This window comes from Myodes glareolus, chromosome 2 (genome assembly GCF_982192425.1).
Source record: "Myodes glareolus chromosome 2, mMyoGla1.1, whole genome shotgun sequence".
NCBI classification, from domain to species: domain Eukaryota; kingdom Metazoa; phylum Chordata; class Mammalia; order Rodentia; family Cricetidae; genus Myodes; species Myodes glareolus.
In genome coordinates this window covers 108911749-108931753 of record NC_142027.1, presented here as the reverse complement: position 1 = coordinate 108931753, position 20005 = coordinate 108911749, and the positions used below count along the sequence as shown (strand labels likewise).

At 53.7% G+C, this 20005-nt stretch overlaps 1 protein-coding gene across 3 annotated transcripts; it reads left to right on the top strand.

The window, feature by feature from the left end:
• Positions 1 to 3229: 3229 nt before the first annotated feature.
• On the top strand, positions 3230 to 19173 carry Gigyf1 (GRB10 interacting GYF protein 1). Of its 3 annotated transcripts, none has more exons than XM_087903493.1 (28): positions 3230 to 3671; positions 10406 to 10640; positions 11529 to 11682; positions 11759 to 11823; positions 11946 to 12054; positions 12154 to 12283; positions 12381 to 12476; positions 12602 to 12713; positions 12835 to 12943; positions 13166 to 13206; positions 13318 to 13482; positions 13697 to 13950; positions 14038 to 14143; positions 15307 to 15441; positions 15585 to 15685; positions 15851 to 16022; positions 16130 to 16296; positions 16432 to 16532; positions 16612 to 16731; positions 16922 to 17022; positions 17158 to 17240; positions 17319 to 17459; positions 17539 to 17763; positions 17980 to 18170; positions 18265 to 18425; positions 18508 to 18692; positions 18763 to 18892; positions 18983 to 19173. In XM_087903493.1, exons 5-28 carry the CDS (start codon positions 12020 to 12022, stop codon positions 19033 to 19035), a joined length of 3114 nt encoding a protein of 1037 aa, XP_087759619.1. In that variant the 5' UTR covers positions 3230 to 3671; positions 10406 to 10640; positions 11529 to 11682; positions 11759 to 11823; positions 11946 to 12019; the 3' UTR covers positions 19036 to 19173. The 3 variants fall into 3 exon arrangements, with proteins under 3 accessions (XP_087759619.1, XP_087759618.1, XP_087759616.1); XM_087903492.1 differs by having other exon boundaries at positions 3236 to 3671; positions 14035 to 14143; positions 18766 to 18892; XM_087903490.1 differs by having other exon boundaries at positions 3240 to 3671; positions 14035 to 14143.
• Positions 19174 to 20005: the final 832 nt, after the last annotated feature.

The window sequence follows — 20005 nt, the reverse complement described above, 5'->3', positions numbered from 1 at the left end:
CCAAAACCCAACCAACCAACCAACTACCTAAACAAACCCCAAGAATGGGGACATACCTCAGTGGAAGAGTACTTTAGTATATCTGAAACTCTGGGTTTAGTACCCACTGCTGTCAAAAAAACCCCCACCGTGTGTATGTGTGTATATGTGTGTGTACACATATATATACTTAAACCAACCAACCAAAAAACAAATATACATGTAAAAATACACACACACATATATATGTGAACAATGAGAAGGCACTCGGTGCCAAGGTTGATGATCTGAGCTTGAATCTAAGGTTACCAACTCCTGCAAGTCATCCTCTGACCTCTACATGTGTGTGATGGCAGGTTCACATGCACAATGAACACACTCACACAAACGTTAAAAAGATTAAGTCTCTATCTGGCTCTACAACGGAAATCAAAGTTCTCAATCAAAGTTTGGTTTTCAGGCTTTTCTGCTGTTTTCTTCTCCCATCGCTTTGCTCCGCTGTATTCTCCAGTGCGTGTCCATCACTCACCTTTCCCTCCTTTCTTAAACTAACGATCACCCCACCGAGCTTCCCATCTCCAAGTCTAGTACCAACAAAGGTTCTCTCTCTCTCTCTCTCTCTCTCTCTCTCTCTCTCTCTCTCTGTGTGTGGTGTGTGTGTGTGTGTTGTGTGTGTGCGCGTGCTGGGACGGATTGGATTTCAGGGTCTTGCACAAGCTAAGCAAGCACTCCATGAGTCACACCCCAGCCCCTCACTGGGGGATTCTAGGCAGGGGGCTCTACCACTGAGCTATACCCCAGCCCCTCACTGGGGGATTCTAGGCAGGGGCTCTACCACTGAACCATACCCCAGCCCCTCACTGGGAAATTCTAGGCAGGTGCTCTACCACTGAGCTATAGCCCAGCCCCTCACTGGGGGATTCTAGGCAGGTGCTGTACCACTGAGCCATACCCCAGCCCCTCACTGGGGGATTCTAGGCAGGTACTCTACTGCTGAGCTACATCAGTGGCCCCAATGAAAGCTTTAGATGAAACTATTATGAGGGTTAGAGCAGTGGTTCTCAACCTTCCTAACACTGCGACCCTGTAATACAGTCCCTCACACTGCAGTGACCCCCAACCATAAAACTATTTTTTTAAGATTTATTTATTTATTGTGTATTTATTATGTATACATAATAAATATATATAATATGATAAATAATAAAATTTATTATGTGTACATAATAAATAATAATACATACATTCCTTCTGTGTGTGCCTGCAGGCCAGAAGAGGGCACCAGATCTCATTACAGATGGTTGTGAGCCACCATGTGGTTACTGGGAATTGAACTCAGGACCTCTGGAAGAACCGCCAGTGCTTTTAACCATGGAGCCATCTCTCCAGCCCCCATAAAACATTTAGTTGCTACTTCATGACTGTAATTTCACTACTGTTATGAATCATAATGTAAATATCTGTGTTTTCTTATGGTTTTTTGGTGTTTCCACTCACAAACCGAGACCCGCTACACTAGACTAGAGGATGGCTTATGGAGGACCTGGCTTTAGTTCCAGCACTCTTCTCAGGCAGCTCACAACTCCAGCTTCAGGGGATCGGGGTGCCCTCTTTTGGCTTCCTTGGGCACCTGCACTCATGTGCACACATTCTTACACAGATACACACATGTAGCAAAAATAATAAAAACTCAGAGACAGGTATTGGAGTTCAAGCTGAAGATCAGAAAGGCAAAGCAGTCAGCCACTAGAGACTTTTTATCCCTACCAAATCTTCACACTGAAAGGGTAAGATCCTGTCTCCATGACTCTCAGGCTCCACCTCCACTGAGTTCCTGTCCCTTCCCCTTTATATTCCTTTCTCCACCCAGACATATCACTTTTGTCTCCACCTCCCTAGTGCTGGGATTAAAGATGTAAGCCACACCTTTAATCCGTTTCTGACTGGATCTTGTGCAGCCCAGGGTAGCCTTGAACTCAGAATCCATCTGCCTCGGTCTCCCAAATCCTGGGATTAAAGGTGTGTGCCACCACTGCTTGGCATGTAGAGCTGACTAGTGTGGCTGCTTTGTCCTCTGATCTTTGGGCAAGCTTTATTTATTAAAACACAAATTCACATAATTACATTTTAAAAATTTCTTTTTAAAAAGAAGAAAAAAGGGTACTTGAGTTGATTCTATCTTTACTGCTTTCAGCTTGGAACAAAATTATGAACCTTTTGCATATTTTTTTGTTTGTATTTTTAAACAAGGGCTCAAGTTGCCTGGGCAGGCCTTGAACTCCCGGCCCTCCTGTCTCCACCTACTTCCTAACTACTAAGATTGCAGAAGTGTACTCCCAACCCCCACACCTGGCGAGTCCTCCTTGGCAGGGACGCTAATGGCATTTACCAGTAACAATGTTCAAAACTGTGTCTAGCATGGAGGTGCACGCCTATAAAGGGAGTCAGAGGCAAAAAGATTACCAGGATTTCCAGGGTAGTGAAAGGGCCACCGGGCTACAAGATGTAAGACTGTTTCAAAACCCAAGCCACTGGGTGGCAGAGGTAGGCAGTTCTCTCCGTTCAAGGCCAGCCTGGTCTACTAGCAAGCTCCAGTCCAGCCAAGGCTACGTCGTGAGTCCCTGTCTCAAACAACAAACCAAAAAAACCACAACAGAAGGCGAGAAGGAAGGAAAGGAGGGAGGGGAGAGAAGGTGGGAGGGAGGAAGGAAACAAACTTCCAAAGAAAACCATGAAGGTACCCACCAAACTTTTACACCCTGAGTTCATCAGCCTTAAAAAAAAAAAAAAAAAAAAAAAGGTCATTCCTGAATCTTTTTCAATTTTTCAAAAACACTCTCCGAGGTAATAATTGTAACCAAGGCTGGCCTTGAACTCCTGACCCTTCTGTCTTTACCTCCCAAGTGCAGGATTATAGTGTGCACCACCTTCAGCTTTCTTTGGTCTATTTTTTTGAGCCAAAGTCTCGCGCCCAGGCTGGCCTGGAAACTGCTCCTAAGCGCTGGAGTGCAGGATGTGTTCATTGGCTCGCTGAGCTATTCCTCAGAATACAGAGCTATTCCTCTGTAGCCCAGGCTGGCTTTGAACAACCGCTCCTCCTGCCTACCAGGAAATCCTTACACCCAGACCGCTTCTAAATCACTGCGCGTTCACGTCTCCCGCAAAACCCCACGGTGTCCCGGGGACAATTCTGCGTTGGGCTGTCTCACCTCTAACCCAGGCGGGCTCCCCGGAGGAGGCGGGGCTTGGCCAGGAGAGGGCGGGGGAAGTGGGGACCCCCCCTCCCCAAGCCTCAGGTTGCACGGGCACTCCGTCACGTGACGAGGGCGGAGAGGGGTGCGCTCCCGGGTCAACGTGTCCGGGAGTGGGCGGCGGGGTGCAGCGCGGCGGGGGGACCCCAGCGGGCAGGTCGGAGTCCGAGAGCGAGGTGGCTGGGGGAGCCGCGGCCGCGGTGGCGTTGGAGGGGGCGGCCCCGCGTCTGTGTCACGTGGTACGAGGCGGGCAGCCATCTTGCTACAAACACAAACAGAGAGGAGCGGCCGCCGCGGGAGCGCCAGCGCCCGCCAGTCCACCCCCCCCTTTGCCGCCGCTGCCGCCGCCGTCCCGGCCCCGCCGCGCGCCACCCGCCCGTCACCGCCAGCACCGCGCCCGGGTCGCCAACGCCCGGGGGGACCGGGAACCTCGCGCCCCCGGTAAGCTCTGCGAGCACCGGAGCAGGCCCGCCCCCGACGCCAGCGGCGGCCGCCCGGGAGCCTTTGCGGGCAGGAGCCGGGGCCGCGGCACGCGCGGGCCCTCCTCCCCGTGCCCCGCGCTCGCCCGCCCGCCCTCCGGCGCGCCAGCCCGCCCTCCCTCCTCCCTCCCTCCTCCCTCCCTCTCCCGAGCGGCTCCGGTTCGGGCGGGTGTGTGTGTGTCGGGGGGAAGGCCCTGCTGCCCCTCTGCTCCTCGGGAGGGAGAGGGGACGGTGGCCGGCCCCACGCGCGCCCCGCGCACCTGGCGCCCCTCCCTGAAGGGCACGCCGTCCTCCCGGCCCGCGCTTTCCCGCACCCCACCGTGTTCGGTCCCTAAGTAACGGTCGCGTCTCTGGGGTCCCCTCCAGGCTCCCCGACACGTCCCGCCCGGGCCCGGGCCTCTCTGCTGTGTGCTGTGCGCGCGCCGCGACCTCCCCTTTTGGCGGTGTCCCCTCTCGCCGCTCCGTGCCAAGCACGGTTCTGGTAGCCGAACCGGGCCTGGCGGGGCTTGCTGGGCCAAGCGTTCTAGCACTTTGGCCGACATGGAAGCTTTATTCTGCCCGAGCGCCTCGTCTTAGGTCTTCACCTCGGTTTCGTGCGTTTTTAAGCGGCTACCTAAGTGCTTGGTCATCGAGGTCCCTCTTCCCTCCCCAGTTGTCCGGCCGCGTGAGACACCTGTCTGTCTGAGCTGGGGCCGCTGGACTGCCCTGACACTAGACCGGGCTCTTCCCAGTCCATATGGCCCCGCAAGATGGGACTGCTGCAGGTCATTGCCCCTCACGGTTTACCCAGAATTCTTTCCTTAAATTTTTTTTTTCAAGTTGAAAGCCCCTTCTGTGTCCCCTCTTAGACCCAATAGTTACTACAGTTCCCAAGCAGCTTGCAGTGCTGTGCCTGGGAGATGCTAAATAAATACTTGGTGGCCAGCTCTTTCCTCCACCCACCGCGGTCCTCCTCTCTGCTCAAAGTCCTACCTTTCCGGAAGAGCCCCTTCCCAGCAGCCATTGCCCCTCCAAGCTGGCATACCACTTTCTGCTCAAGTCCCCGACCCATCTAGGACCAGTGTCTGGTTTGGTCTGGCATCTACCCATCCAACTGTTTCCGTTGCAGCGCCCAGCCAGCCAGCCACCCTCCCAGATCAACTTTTAGCTCAAAAGTTGTACATCAGTATCCCGAATTTGGGGAGGATTTGAGGAAGTTGGCTTTTTTTTTCTATCCGTTGGCCGGGTGGGCCCAGGTTCTTGAGTGTCCCGCATGGGGGGGGGGGGGAATTCTAGTAAAATGTTATGGTGTGTTTGTTGACTGGCTTTGTCAGCTAGCGGTTGTAAATTAGTGGTTTGTAGGGATAATGAAGAAGAGACCCCAAGCTAACCCTAGCCTTGTACATGGTTTTTGGCTTTTGGAATAGGAAACCCAGACCAATGGTGAGATGGTTCAGTGGGTCAAGGCACTTGCATTGAAAGCCTGTTGGCCATGAACTCACTTCAGGTGGGAGTCGAAACCAGACTCCACAGAGTTGTCCTCTGGCCCTCCGCATCACGCAATTGTAATAAAAAGAGGGGACAGGGAAGCAAAGGTGGCACAAAAGTCTGAGAAAGGGCTCTGGTGGATAGAGCACTTGAGCCAGCGTGAAGACCAAGGTTGGGTCTCCATAGCCACACACATGCTAGGTGACCATGGTGGCTGGCCTGTCATCCCAGCCGTCCCAGGAAGACAGAATCCCCCTTGCAAGAGGGCTAGCTAGACTCGCCAAAACAGCATATTCTGCCTTGGCGAGAGCCCCTGCCTCAATTAACACGGGGGAGAGCAAGTGAAGATGCCAGGCATCAGCCTTGGGCTTCTTCGCTGGTGCGTGTGTGCATCTACACGTGAATTTGAACACATAAATGGACATCATGCACATGTGCAAAACGTGAAAGTCTTAAGAAAAATCTTGGCTTGGAAGCCTGTGCCAATCATGGGAACATTTGGAAAGCAGGAGGGCAGCTCTAGGTGTGAGGCCAGTTTAGGGTACAGTTTGGGACCTTGTCTTAGCAAGCCTCATCAGCCCCAAGTCTAAGAAGGAATTAAGACGGCTTCAGGCTCAACATAGGAAGCCGAAGCCTGAACTTGCAGCATGGCTCCCGCCACCTATCACATCTCTGTCAGTCCGGGGTGGTGGTGAGAGTGTCAGGGTGCCCCAATCAGGGAAGCTGTAATGTAACTTCATTTTCTATGTACTGGAGTCCCCTGGCTAGGCGAGCTGGCAGAAGGGATCAAATGAGGTAAAGCGTGAAAATGCTTTGAAAACTGTGAAGTCAATTCACAATTGCCAAGTGCTGGGCTTATTTGTCACTGTGGTGGAGTAGAGTAGGGTAACTGCTGCCCTGGGGCTGCTGGGGGCCTGCAGCCCTTCCTCCTCCCACCACACATGGAGGGAGAATGCATACACACGATGTCTCCACCCAACCGTCCTGGGAAAGTTGCCTTCTACAGGCTGGATAACTGGGTGATTGCTCAAGTGTGGGGCATTTGGGTTTTGACTCTTGTTAGCTGTGATACAGGATGGTGCCGAGTTACGATGCTTTAGATGGGAACACAGTTAGGGGCAATAGAGGACGGAAGGATTGGCCTGGTGTGTTCAGCTTGTGTTTGTAGTTCTGGGCACAAGAGGAGGGGCCCAGGTCCCGTAGGAAGCTGCCAGCTCCAGCCTGTGCTTCCAGCAGGGCTCATGCTCACTCTTAATATTGAGAGCGCACAGATGCTGGGGGAGTTGAGGTAGGCTGTGGGGAGGGGGGCCTTGCGAAACAGGGGTGACCTGGGAGGAAAAGACCCTTCACCTAGGCAATCAGTAGAAGGTGAGGTGGGAAAGAAGAGGTCCCCAGCTCTGCTGCCCTCCTGTTTTCTTTCTTAGAAAGGGGCTCAGTTGCTTAGCATGGAGAAGTGGGCAAACAGATTGTTTTGTTTTGTTCTCATTTTTTTTTAAGATTTATTTATTTATTATGTATACAATGGTCTGCCTGCATGTATCCCTGCAGACAGAAGTTGGCAGCAGATCCTATTGCCGGTGGTTGTGAGCCACATATGGTTGCTGGGAATTGAACTCAGGACCTCTGGAAGAGCAGTCAATGCTCTTAACCACTGAGCCATATCTCCAGCCCCCTGTTTTGTTTTCATTTTTAAAGTGTGTGTGTGTGTGTGTGTGTGTGTGTGTGTGTGTGTGTGTGTCTGTTTCATGGGGTGGGGGATCAGGGCACAACTTGAAGAAGTTGGTTTTCTCTTTCCACCATATGGGTCCTGAGGATCAAACTCAGGTCATCAGGCTTGGCCACAAAGCTCCTTTATCAGCTGAACCATTTCTCCAGCCTGATGCTGTTGTTTTTCAGCCTATTCTTTTCCTCTGGACTTTCTCACTGGACAGTGCAGTGAGGGAAGCCTTTACTTTCTAATGAGGGGCAAGGGAGCCCACAGACCTCCCTTTTTTTAAATGTTCCACTGCCTCCCCCTGGATATATGCTGAATGACAGGCCTGCACTGTCTGCCTGATTTATGCTTTGCTGGGGATTGAACCCAAGAGGCCTTGTGCATGCTAGACAAGCATTCTCCCAAATGAGCCATGTTCCCTAGCCGGCCATATGATTCTCTGTGCTGGGTTGTCCTCTGAGTTGTGCAGTGGCCCACAGCATCCCTGATTTCCACCGCTAGCAGCCAGTAGCACCCTTCTGCCCAGCTGACAGCCTGGTGTCTGCAGTCATTGAGGGAGTTGAGTCTCCCTCAGTCAAGAGCACATGGCTTCAGGCAACACACAGTGGACTGCATGCTGCTCCCTGGGTCCCTTCAGTGTGAGGAGGAAGCCCAGTGCTGCTGAGTTCTGGGCACTTCTCTCTGGCTGGTTTGCAGGCCTGAGAACTTGTATGCTTGCCTTGTGCCTTCCCCTGCCTTTGCAGTGGCCCTGCTCCATCCACATTGCCGCTGCTTATTCTTTTTCTATTTTCATTTTCTCTTTTTAAATTAAGCGTGTTCTTGTGTCCACCTCCCACCCCACCCTCTAAGCTCTGTGTGTGTGTGTGTGTGTGTGTGTGTGTACATCCATGTACATAGCATTCATGGAGGTCTGAGGATAACTTGGATGACACGCTTCTCTTCTTCCACCACGTAGATCCTAAGGTATCTGATTCGAGTCTTCAGGATTGGCTGCAAGCCCCTCTACCAGGCTGAGCTGTATTGCCAGCCCTCCTTCCTCAGACTTTCCAGCCAGGGAGGCTCCATGAAGGGTGGGAGGATGTACGGTGAAGGTAGGGCACCCGGTTACTCTCCTGCTGGACAGCGCTTCCTCACTACCAAGACCAGTGCCTGCTCCACCAGGATTGACTGAGTAGGGAGTAGGCTCCAGATTGTTTGAAGGAGTGTGGGGTTCTTTGTTTGGAATGGGGAAAGTATCTAGCCTTCACAGTGGCTTTTCCCCTAAAGCCTTTTATGAGCCCATGTGCATGAGTATGTGAAGACTGCAGGTTGTATCTTTTCCTTTTGCTCTCTATTTTATTGCTTTTTCAGTTTTTGTGTATATGCATGTATGAGTGTGTACACACACGGAGGTCAGAAAAAACCTCAGATGTTGGTCCTTCCACCTTGTTGGAGATAGGGTCTCTTGCTGGAGGCATCATTCAGCAGGCTGACTGGTCCATGAGCTCCAAGGGGTCCTCCTGTCTCCACCTCCCATCTCTCTGTACGAACACTATGCATCATCTATCTATATATGGGTTCTGGGGATTAGAACTCAGGTCCTCATGCATGTGCAGCAAGCACTTTACCCACTGAACCATCTCTCCAGCCATCTGCTTAAACAAGTTCACCAACTTTGCTAGTTTGGATGGCCAGCAAGTCTCGGGGATCTTCCTTTTTCTACCTCCCTAGTACTGGAGTTATAGCTACCTCCCCAGTGCTGGGCTTATATCTATCTCCCTAGTGCTAGGGTTATATCTGCCCCCCTAGTGCTGGGGTTATATCTGCCCCCCAGTGTTTGGGTTATATCTACCCCCTAGTGTGCTAAGATTATAGGCAGAAATGCTTGGCTCTTACTTGAGTATTGGGACTTGATCTCAGGTCCTTTGTTTGTGCAGCCAGCACTTTTCTGACTGAGCCCTCTACCCTGCCCTACAAAACGTTTTTTAAAAATAAATACTGACGGTGGGAGTACAGGGCTTGTGCATGCTAAGCATGTCCTATGCCACCAGCTTCACTAGAGCTTTCTTAAAATGATTGTTGATGTCGGGGGCTGGAGAGATGGCTCAACAGTTAAGTGCACACACTACCTTTGTAGAGGCCCTGAGTGTGATTCCCAACACTCATGTTAGATGACTCACAGGTACCTATAACTCTAGCTCCAGGGGATCTGACGCCTTCTAGAACCTGGGCACCTACATTCAAGGGTACATAGCGTCATTCCTCCCACCTTACACATACACACATAATTAAGGAATAAAAATAAAATGATGGTGTAAGCCAGGCATGGTCGTGCATGTGCACAATCTAGCACTCAGAATAAGATCAAATGATGGTGTAAGCCAGGCATGGTCGTGCATGTGCACAATCTAGCACTCAGAATAAGATCAAATGATGGTGTAAGCCAGGCATGGTCGTGCGTGCGCACAATCCCAGCACTCAGAATAAGATCAAATGATGGTGTAAGCCAGGCATGGTCGTGCATGTGCACAATCTAGCACTCAGAATAAGATCAAATGATGATGTAAGCCAGGCATGGTCGTGCGTGTGCACAGTCCCAGCACTTATAGGTTGAGGCGAAAGGATTCTTACCAGTTCATTTATTCTTTTGGTGTGCAGATCTGTGGCATTAATGTCAGTACCTTTACAGTTTTATGCTGCTGTCACCTGTCACCACCCTCCCCTGTGCCGAGCCGAAGCCCTGAACCTGTTCAGCATTTGCCAACAGTTCTGTCCCAACTTCAGGTTTTTGTGTTTGGCCTGCCCCAACCCCTGACTCCTCTGTAAGGAACATCCTACAGAGGTTTTATCTTTCTTGCACCCCTACCCCCGTGCTGGGAACTGAACTCAAGTCCTTTAGATGAGCCACAAGGACTCTCAACCACTGAACTGTCTCTCCAGCCCAAGTCCCTGTTTTTTTGTCAGTACTGGTGGTTGAAGACAGGGCCTTATACATGCTAGGAAAGTGCTTGACCACTCTGCAGCATCTCCAGCCCCTTGGGTTTTTTTCCCCCCTCTTGGGGTAGGGAATGGGGAGCTTGAACTTAGGATCCTTCTGCACCTACTACCTGAGTGCTAGGGCTACAGGTATGTCCACCACATCTGGCTTATGTGATACTGCGGTCAAACCCAGGGCTTTGTGAGTGCTAGACAGGCTCTCTGCCAACTGAGCTACATCCCAGCCCCAGAGCCTAGCTGTCTGTGCCTGACTTGTTAGACTTAGCATCGTGTCCTCAGGGTCTGTGGAGTCCGGATCCCCTCAGGGTGACAGTTTAGAAAGGTGTGGTTGTGGAAGCCTCCAGAGCATCATTGAACAACACAGGTGCTCTGGGCCAGCCCATTTGTTGTCTCTCAGCAGCCACACAGAGTCACCCCAGATTCCATGGTGCTTGGATTCTGGGTCACCCCATTGTCTGCCATGGTGTTTAGGTTCAGTTACGTGGGAGACCATCTTTTTGAGGCCCCTCTGGTGGAAACCCTCTTTCTCCTTCCTCCAGACTCCTGGCATCCTGCAGCGGATGGGGACTGCAGAGGCACACTGGTCCAGCCTCCTGCCCAGCCAGTGATAGAAATTCACGCACACCCCTGGACACTGCCTGCCTTTCTTCCTCTGCTCTGCCCTTCCTAGATGAACCCACTTCCGAGAGTCTCCTACCTGGGCTCCTAGAGGAACCTGCCCGTTGCCCCTGCCGCTCATCAGCCTCAGAGATTGAACTTGCCTCTTCCCATATGGTGAGGGCTTTCCGCCAGTAACTCCGTGAGAGCCCTCTTCCCACCTTGAACTTTTTTCTGAGGGACAGTTCTTGATGTAGGGGAAGGAGTTTAGGCTTGGTTTCTATTTGATAGAAGAGCCTGGGGTGCTGTGGCCACACCCCTGCTCTCAGCCTGCCTGAGTGTGGGTTTTGTGCCTGTTTGGTTCGTGACCAGACCCAGCTCCCTGATTCTGATTTCCAGACAGGTAATTTGAGTTTTTTTTTTGTAGAGAAGTCATCTTGGAAGATTTACTGTGATGCTCTCCAAAATGGACCATTCCTCTATAGGACATAAGTGGTCCCAGTGCCTTGTTTTATTTTTTAAGGCATGGCCTCATGTAGCATAGGCTGACTCTGAACATGTATGTAGCCAAGAATGACCTTAAATTTCTGAACCTCTTGCCTCCATCTCCCAAGTTTTGGGGATCACAGGCAGGTGGTACTGGGGACAGAACCTAGGGCTTTGCGTGTGATAAATAAACACTCTGCCAGCTAAATCAAATCCTCAGTCCTTTTGTTGTTTCTGCAACAAGGTCTACAAGGTGTCCCAGGTTGGCCTTAAACTTGCCATCCTTGTGCCTCTGCTGTCTCCAGAGTACTGGAATTGGAAGCATGGGCACTGCCATGCCTGGTCCTGGTGGCTTCCTTACCTAGTTTGTGGTCCTGAAAGTCCATCACTACCATCCTTACCTCCTCACTGTATCCGTGCCACACTGTCTTGTCTCAGCCACCCCATGAGAGCACCACTGACCAATGACCACGCCTGTACATCTATCCTAAGTTCATTGTACCCTGTAGCTGTGGGCCAGAGGTTGGGAGCCATCTGACTCACTGGTGTAACCACCCTCTTCCTTCTCTTCTCCCTAAGGATCTTTCCCAGATGTGAAAGTTCCTCCCTGGCACTACTGAAGCTATAGACCATAGCTAGTTGCTTGGGAACACTAGGTCAGCTCAGCACAGACCCTGCCAGAACAGAGAGAGAGAGCCCTTGTCTCCCCTGCTTCTCAGAGCAGGACTGTCAGGTAAGTGTTGGGCCACCAGAGGGCGCCCCACTGAGGCAGACCAGGCTCAAGCTTCCTTGTTCTCTCACTCCCCTAGGACTCTCCCCTACCCTGACTGACTTCGGTTAACTCATGGTGTGCGTGGTCTTGTGTCTGGTGTAGGTGAGTTCTTCAGTGCCAAAATGACTCACCACCCAGATGGTGGCCTCTCACTGACCCAGTAAGGTGTTGTCCCCATAAGTAACCTGCAGATGGTTACTATGGCCCTGTCTGTGGCCCTACAGGTATTTGAACAGTACACACTTGGTCCTCCTTTCTCTTCTCATCCTTGACCTTTGAGAAGCATCTCGGCTCCACGATGGCAGCGGAGACACTCAACTTTGGACCCGAGTGGTGGGTTGCTCAAGCTCTGGTCCATGGGAAGAAGCTGGGGTAGTGGGGAAGGGCTATGTGGACCTCCCTCTCCCTTCTTCCTTTCTGTGCCTGATCTAGGCTGAGGGCTCTTTCGAGTGGTGGCAGTGTGACCTCTCCACCCCCATCTCCTGCTATGCCCAAATACAAGCTAGCAGATCACCGCTATGGGCGAGAGGAGATGCTGGCCCTCTATGTCAAGGAGAACAAGGTGAGGTTTTGGAATGGGACAAGATTCCCTCCCCCATTTGCCTGATCAGTGAGTTGCCCCCGAGGGTATAGTGTATTGGGCTTCCTGCCCATCACAGGTCCCTGAGGAACTGCAGGACAAGGAGTTCGCTGCAGTGTTACAGGAGGAGCCACTGCAACCTCTGGCCCTGGAGCCTCTGACTGAGGAGGAGCAGGTGGGGCTGGGCCCAGCCAGGCTGAGACAAATGGGCCTAGGGTGGTGGAAGGAGGAGCCGGGCTTGAGAGGATGGGGGTTGACTGAGTGATATGTACTCACTCCCATTCCTGGCTCCTTCCTCAGAGAAACTTCTCCCTGTCAGTGAACAGTGTGGCTGTACTGAGGCTGATGGGGAAAGGGGCTGGGCCCCCTTTGGCTGCCACCTCCCGTGGCAGGGGCAGCACACGGAGCCGAGGTAGAGGATGACAGCCCATGTTTTTTAGGGGAGGAGATGGGCAAAGTCGGAATGGGTGGTGCTAAAGATGTAGAGGGGCACTGGAAGGTCCCAAACTCAGATGTGACTCCTCTTCCTTCAGGCCGTGGCCGTGGTGACAGCTGCTTTTACCAAAGAAGCATCGAGGAAGGGGATGGAGCCTTCGGACGCAATCCCCGGGAAATCCAGCGAAGCCAGAGCTGGGATGACAGGTGGGGTGGAGGGGTGGGAGCTGGGCTAGTGTGGGGTGACTGTAGAGGGACGCGAACACGCCAGCCCTGGCCAGAGCCCTCTGGGTCCTGTTCCTTTCATTCTGGTTGTTTTGGGGATTCTGTTGTTTTCTCCCCAGCCTAATGTGTCCTGGCTCCCCCTGCTCCACCTTAGAGCAGAGGGGGTGATGTGTGTGTGTCTTGACCAGCATCTTTCTTCCACAGAGGTGAGAGGCGGTTTGAGAAGTCTGCAAGGAGGGATGGAGGTATGAGAGCGTTGAGTATGGTGGCAACTGAGGTGGGGTTCCCAGGTTGGGGGAGACAGGTGAGTTGTCATGGAGTTCTTTGGTGTTTATTGTCTGTTTCCCCCATGCCAGCACGATCTGGGTTTGAGGAGGGAGGGACTGGCCCCAGGAAGGAGCATGCACGCTCAGACAGTGAGAACTGGCGCTCACTGCGAGAGGAGCAGGAGGAGGATGGCAGCTGGAGACTCGGGGCAGGACCCCGGCGAGATGGTGATCGCTGGCGTTCCACCAGTCCTGGTAAGATGGGGCAAGGTGGGGTTCAGGAACTGCTCCCCATGGTGAATGTGGCTGATGTTGGGGAAGGGGATGGTCACACACATGAGGAATGGGAACATTCCAGGGAGGCCATGCTAGGTGCAAGGCCTGCTGAACTGGAGAAGGCAGATCCTGGTTTGGCTGGACACTAATTTCTATGTGTTGTTTTGTTTCTTTTTCCAACTTTCTCTTCTAGATGGTGGTCCCCGCTCTGCTGGCTGGCGGGAGCATGGGGAGCGGAGGCGCAAGTTTGATTTTGATTTGCGAGGGGATCGAGGAGGGTGTGGCGAAGAGGATGGGCGGGTTGGGGGAGGCAGCTCTCACCTCCGGAGATGCCGAGGGCTCGATGGTTTTGAAGATGACAAGGATGGGCTCCCTGAGTGGTGCCTGGATGATGAAGATGAGGAGATGGGCACTTTTGATGCCTCCGGGGCCTTCCTACCTCTCAAGGTACCCTCTCAGGGACCAGGTGGGGTTGACGGAAGCTGTCCCCCAGCTGCCCTCCCACTGTCCACTCTGCCTTTTCTCACACAGAAGGGCCCCAAGGAACCTATTCCTGAGGAGCAAGAGCTTGATTTCCAGGGCCTGGAGGAAGAGGAGGAGGAGCCTTCAGAAGGGGTGGATGAAGAGGGGCCTGAGGCAGGTGAGCCCTTGAAACCTTGCAGGGAGCCTGAGCTGTTCTCTAACCTGCGATGCCTGTGTGCATATGCATACATTCATGTGCAGAGCCAGGACTCAGAAGTGTGGAAAGGGACCTCTACCAGGTGTGAACAGAATGACCTTTGGAGTCCTTTAGAAGCTCTGGAGCCTGCAGGCACCCACACAGCCCTTACCACTTGTGGGTCCTAACTGATACCTCACAGAGCAGGGCCAGGAGTCTGTGCACAGTGCAGACAGGTCGGTTCTCCACATCCATGCTTCATGCTTTGATGGAGGAGGGTTATCTGTCTATTGTGTTATTTTTATTGGTCAATAAAGAGACTGCCTTGGCCCCTTGATAGGACAGAAAATTAGGTAGGCGGAGTAAACAGAACAAAATGCTGGGAAGAGGGCTATGAGCCAGATGCCATGGAGCCAGCCACCAGGTCAGACATGTTGAATCTTTTTCGGTAAGCCACCACCTCGTGGTGTTACAGATTATTAGAAATGGGTTAATATCAAGATATGAGAGTTAGTCAGTAACTAACTCTCTAGAGATAATGGGCCAGGCAGTGCTTAAATGAATACAATTTGTGTGTTGTTATTTTTGGGACTAAGCTAGCTATGCGGGAGTCGGGAAGGATGAAAAGCAGGCCTGCCCGCAGCCCCTCACTACAGATGGCGCCAACGTGGATAACTGAATCCACAGAAAGCTTGAGAAAGCTTGGAAAGGATAGACACAACCCAGGGTCTGGGAGCTGGTTGTGCATGTTCTCCGTGTGCGACCTCACTCACGTAGTCTTCCCCTGGTCTTCTATTTTGATCGTGTATGTATGTGTATGAATAAATGTGCCACAGTGTATGGAGGTCAGAGGACAACTGTGGGTATAGGTCCTTGCCCTTCATCTTGGTTGAGGTGGGCTCTCTGTTCTTTCCCATTGTCTGTGCCCAATTGGGCCTACCAACCTGTGGAGCATTAATCTTCTGTCTTTGCCTTCCACGTTTTCATGGGAAAACTGGGATTACAGACACTCCCATGTGTGGAGTTTGTATAGGTTCTTGGGTTTTCAACACAGGCCCTCAAGGTTGGGAGGCAAACACTTACACACTGAGCCAACTCCTTAGCCCCTTTGGTTTTGAGTTCAAGTAGTCATCTGTTTTTTCCAGGTGGGAAGGAGGTGACCCCATTGCCTCCTCCTGAGAAACCTAGCTCCCCATCTTCACTGCCTGCCTTGGGCCCTCTCTGGACGACAAGCGAGGATGGTGATGAGGCAGTGGAGAAAGAACTTCCACCAGCCGAAGGTAGACTGGCTAGAGCTGATGCACAAGGGAGTGCCAGGGCGTGGGGAGTGATGGCTTGTGGCGAGAGCCTGTTCTCCTAGCCGGTAGAAGACCCGTCTTGTCCCCTTTCCTGCCCCTCCCTACTTTCTCATCTCTTCTCCCAGGAGACGAGATGAGGGGTCTGTCTCTGAGTCCTGGAGTCGGCTCGCCTCCTGGCCCCCCTGGAGATCTAGAAGATGAAGAAGGCTTGAAGCACCTGCAGCAGGTTGTGGGGAGGGTGTGCCTGTGCATGCTCGGGTTGCTGAGCTCCTTTGTCCTGTCAGCCCTGGGTCTTTCTGACAGGGCCCTGGTCTGCCCTCCTGAGCTCAGCCTCTTTCTGGTATTTGTGCTGTCAGTCCACTCAAACTTGACTCTCTTTCTGGACTCCCAGGAGGCAGAGAAGCTGGTAGCCTCCTTGCAGGACAGCTCCTTGGAGGAGGAACAGTTTACGGCCACCATGCAGACCCAGGGCCTTCGCCACTCCACAGCTGCCACTGCCCTTCCCCTCAGCCATGGCGCTGCCCGAAAGTGGTTCTACAAGGACCCACAGGGGGAGATCCAAGGTAGCTGTGGGTAGCAGATTCCTGGGAGCAGATTTGATTAGGCAGACTTAAGTGTGTTCTCTGATCTGCCATGGCCACCTCCTAACCCTCTCACACCCTTTTTCCAGGCCCCTTCACAACCCAGGAGATGGCTGAGTGGTTCCAAGCTGGCTATTTCTCCATGTCACTCTTAGTGAAGAGGGGCTGTGATGAGGGTTTCCAGCCTCTGGGAGAGGTGATCAAGATGTGGGGCCGCGTGCCCTTTGCCCCTGGGCCCTCGCCGCCCCCGCTGCTGGTGAGCATTGTCTGCTCTGCAGGTTGCAGGGAAGGCCAGTGGGGGCAGCAGCAGGACCTTAGGCTTCCCCACGACCTCGCTTGCTAGGCCTGCTCCTGCTGGGCACTCTCACAGGCATGCTCTGACCTCCTGCAGGGGAACATGGATCAGGAGCGGCTGAAGAAGCAGCAGGAGTTGGCCGCCGCGGCCCTATACCAGCAGCTGCAGCACCAGCACTTTCTGCAGCTGGTCGGCAGGTATGGGGAGCTTCGGGGCGTGATGTGGGTACGGCAGTGGTCCTGGGTGGTCTACCATCTGAGCCCTGTCTGTCTGTAGCCGCCAGCTTCCGCAGTGCACGACGCTCCGGGAAAAGGCAGCTATGGGGGACCTGACGCCGCCGCAGCAGCAGCAGCTCACAACATTCCTGCAGCAGCTCCAGGCTCTCAAAACCCCCAGGTCTATTGCACTGTGCGTGTGTGTGTGTGTGTGTGTGTGTGTGTGTGTGTGTGAGAGAGAGAGAGAGAGAGAGAGAGAGAGAGAGAGAGAGAAACCAACAGAGAATATGTATGCTGGTGTGAGATAGAAAAGGAGGAAGTTAGGCTACAAGTGAATGCAGTGTCTTGAGGGCCAGTGTTTTGCTTCTCAGGGGTGGGGACCAGAACCTGCTCCCGACGATGAGCCGGTCCTTGTCGGTGCCGGATTCAGGCCCCCTCTGGGACTTACATACCTCAGCTTCATCACAGTCAGGTGAGTGCCAACCTGCCCCATGCCACATCCTGGTCCCTTTACCCCGAGTCCCTGCTTGTCACACTCAGGCTCTGCTTCCTATCTGTGGGTGGTTCCGCTGGGCTCGGGCCTCTGCAGCTGCCTTTCCTTCTGCAGGTGGTGAGGCCAGTCTTTGGGACATACCAATTAACTCTTCGACTCAGGGTCCAATTCTAGAACAACTCCAGCTGCAACATAAAGTAAGTAGCAGGCTGGCCTGTCGAAGGCTGGTTGAAGCAAGTGCAGCCTCCCAGCTAACTAGCTCCTTGTCACGGCAGTTTCAAGAGCGCAGAGAAGTGGAGCTCAGGGCGAAGCGGGAGGAAGAGGAGCGCAAACGCCGTGAGGAGAAGCGCCGCCAGCAGCAGCAGGAGGAGCAGAAGCGGCGGCAGGAGGAGGAGGAGCTCTTTCGACGCAAGCAGGTTCAAGTCTCACCTGTCTCCTGGGCCTGCCTGTGCCTGGTGCCAGCCACCCACCAACACCCACTGTGTCCTCACATAGGTTCGGCAGCAGGAGCTGCTGCTGAAGCTGCTACAGCAGCAGCAGGCAACGAATGTCCCTGTGCCCCCTGCACCGAGCTCCCCGCCCCCACTCTGGGCTGGCCTGGCCAAGCAGGGCCTGTCCATGAAGACTCTGCTGGAGCTGCAGATGGAAAGTGAGCGGCAGCTGCACAAGCAGCCGGCACCCCGGGATCCTCTGCGGGCCCAAGCCCCCAACCACCGAGTGGTAAGCAGCAGGGGTTCCAGGGAGCCCTTCAATGCAGCTTCCAGAATCACTGGGGGCGAGGGGGGGGGTGCATCCCTAAGCATAGACTCCTAAAGCCGGAGGTTTGGTTCTTTCCATTATTGGAAGGATGCCCCCTTAACCCCCCCCCAAATGAGCTTCCTTGCCTCGGTGGCCAGGGCTCCATTGTAGAGCCCCCTGACTTCCTGCCATTTGCAGCAGCTTGGGGGCTTGGGCACTGCCCCTCTGAACCAGTGGGTGTCTGAGGCTGGGCCACTGTGGGGCGGGCCAGACAAGAGTGGGGGCAGCAACAGTGGCAGCCTGGGACTCTGGGAAGACACCCTCAAGAGTGGCGGGAACCTGGCCCGAAGCCTGGGCCTAAAGAACAGTCGGAGCAGCCCGTCTCTCAGGTGGGTGAGACACTGTTTAGCTTGGGTCTGTCTGGGAGGGGTGGGTGCTAAGCTCCTGGCTCACCTGTGACCTCCAATTTCCCACCTGCCTCAGTGACTCATACAGCCACCTGTCAGGTCGCCCTGTTCGCAAAAAGACAGAAGAGGAAGAGAAGTTGCTGAAGCTGCTACAGGGCATCCCTCGGCCCCAGGACGGCTTCACCCAGTGGTGTGAGCAGATGCTACACACCCTCAGCACCACGGGCAGCCTGGATGGTAGGAAGGCAATCCTGGGAGGCCATGTTGGCACTGGGGACTCCAGACCTGTCCAGCATGCTTGACTGTCCCCTCCCCATAGTGCCCATGGCTGTAGCGATCCTCAAGGAGGTGGAGTCCCCCTATGATGTCCATGATTATATCCGTTCCTGCCTGGGGGACACGCTGGAAGCCAAAGAATTTGCCAAACAATTCCTGGAGCGGAGGGCCAAGCAGAAAGCTAGTCAGCAGCGGCAGCAGCAACAGCAGCAGCAGCAGCAGCAGCAGGTGGAGTCTTATGGGACTTGGGGAGGCAGGGTGCCCAGGACTCTCCTGACACTACTCTTGTTTGCCTTAGGAGGCCTGGCTGAGCAGCACCTCCCTGCAGACAGCCTTTCAGGCCAACCACAGCACCAAACTGGGCCCTGGGGAGGGCAGCAAGGCCAAGAGGCGGGCGCTGATGCTCCACTCGGACCCCAGCATCTTGGGTAAGCATGGGGTGTTGGGGAGCTCTGCTTTCCCTGTGCTGGCCGGCCATAGGACCTGGAAACTCACCCTCACTTCTCCCCTGGCTTCAGGGTACTCCCTGCACGGCCCTTCTGGTGAGATCGAGAGCGTGGATGACTACTGACCAGCCTGTCCCACCAGCCCCCTGGGCTTTAGGCTTGGGTGGTGGCAGCGGTGACATGGACCCTCGGGTCTCCAGCCTGCAGGCTCCCAACAAGGAGCAGAGGAGGAAGCAAGTGGGGCAGGGTCCCCAGCACTTGTTACAAACCACACGATGCACCTTAACTCACCCACCACGAGGCACTTTACAGATGGGGAGGGGCTTTTCTTTTTCTCTTTAATTTTAAATGTTAGGAGAGACAAAAGTATCATTCAAATACTAGACTGTAGACCCATTTGCCCTTTTGGGATAATGGGTGTGACATTGGAAGGTCCACAGAGGTTTTGTTTTGGGGTTGTTTTTTTTTTTTTTGTTTTGTTTTGTTTTTTTGTTTTTTAAGAAAAGAAGAAAAATAATGAAAAAAAAAGAAAGTTAGGCTGAAAGAAAAAAAATCACACTGTTATTTTGGGGCAGTGGGTACCAGGCCCCATGGAACTGTTCTGCCTGGCTCCCCTAAGGCTGCACTTACCCTGCTGCCCCAGAAGGTGGTCATTGGGGTAACTGGAAGTTGGGTGCTGGCAGTTTGCACAGCAAGGCCCTCTCCAGAAGCCCTGCCCACTGGACCCGCTGTGACAGCTCCTTGTGGTGGTTACTGTGGCGGGTGTCCTGGTGAGGGGACCACAAAGTCGCCCCTTGCCTCGGCTGCTCTGGAGGAACATTGCACAAATTGGACGAGCAGCATCAGCTCACTCGCCCTCAACCCCTGAACAGCCCTCTCACACTGGGGAGCTGGGGAAAGAGCTGCCAGTGCCAGCCTGTCAGAGGTGGGCTCTGAATTCAGGCCTGCTGAGGGGCTGCCCCCACTGCTGCCATTTCGGGGGACAGCCTGGGTATGACACTGAAAGCCCCAGCTCCCTGCCTTTGCCACATGAATGTATTCTCTGGCCCCCAAGCCCGTCTCACCCCCTCCGAGAAGGGACATAGCCCTTCCTCC

Excerpts from the sequence above, each read along its gene's own strand:
- Gigyf1 (XM_087903490.1), top strand. The coding sequence starts at position 12,020 with ATGGCAGCGGAGACACTCAACTTTGGACCCGAGTG. Across the intron at positions 17,764-17,979 it reads AAGCCCCCAACCACCGAGTG|CAGCTTGGGGGCTTGGGCAC; the intron begins GTAAGCAGCAGG and ends TGCCATTTGCAG. Across the intron at positions 18,426-18,507 it reads CACCACGGGCAGCCTGGATG|TGCCCATGGCTGTAGCGATC; the intron begins GTAGGAAGGCAA and ends CCCTCCCCATAG.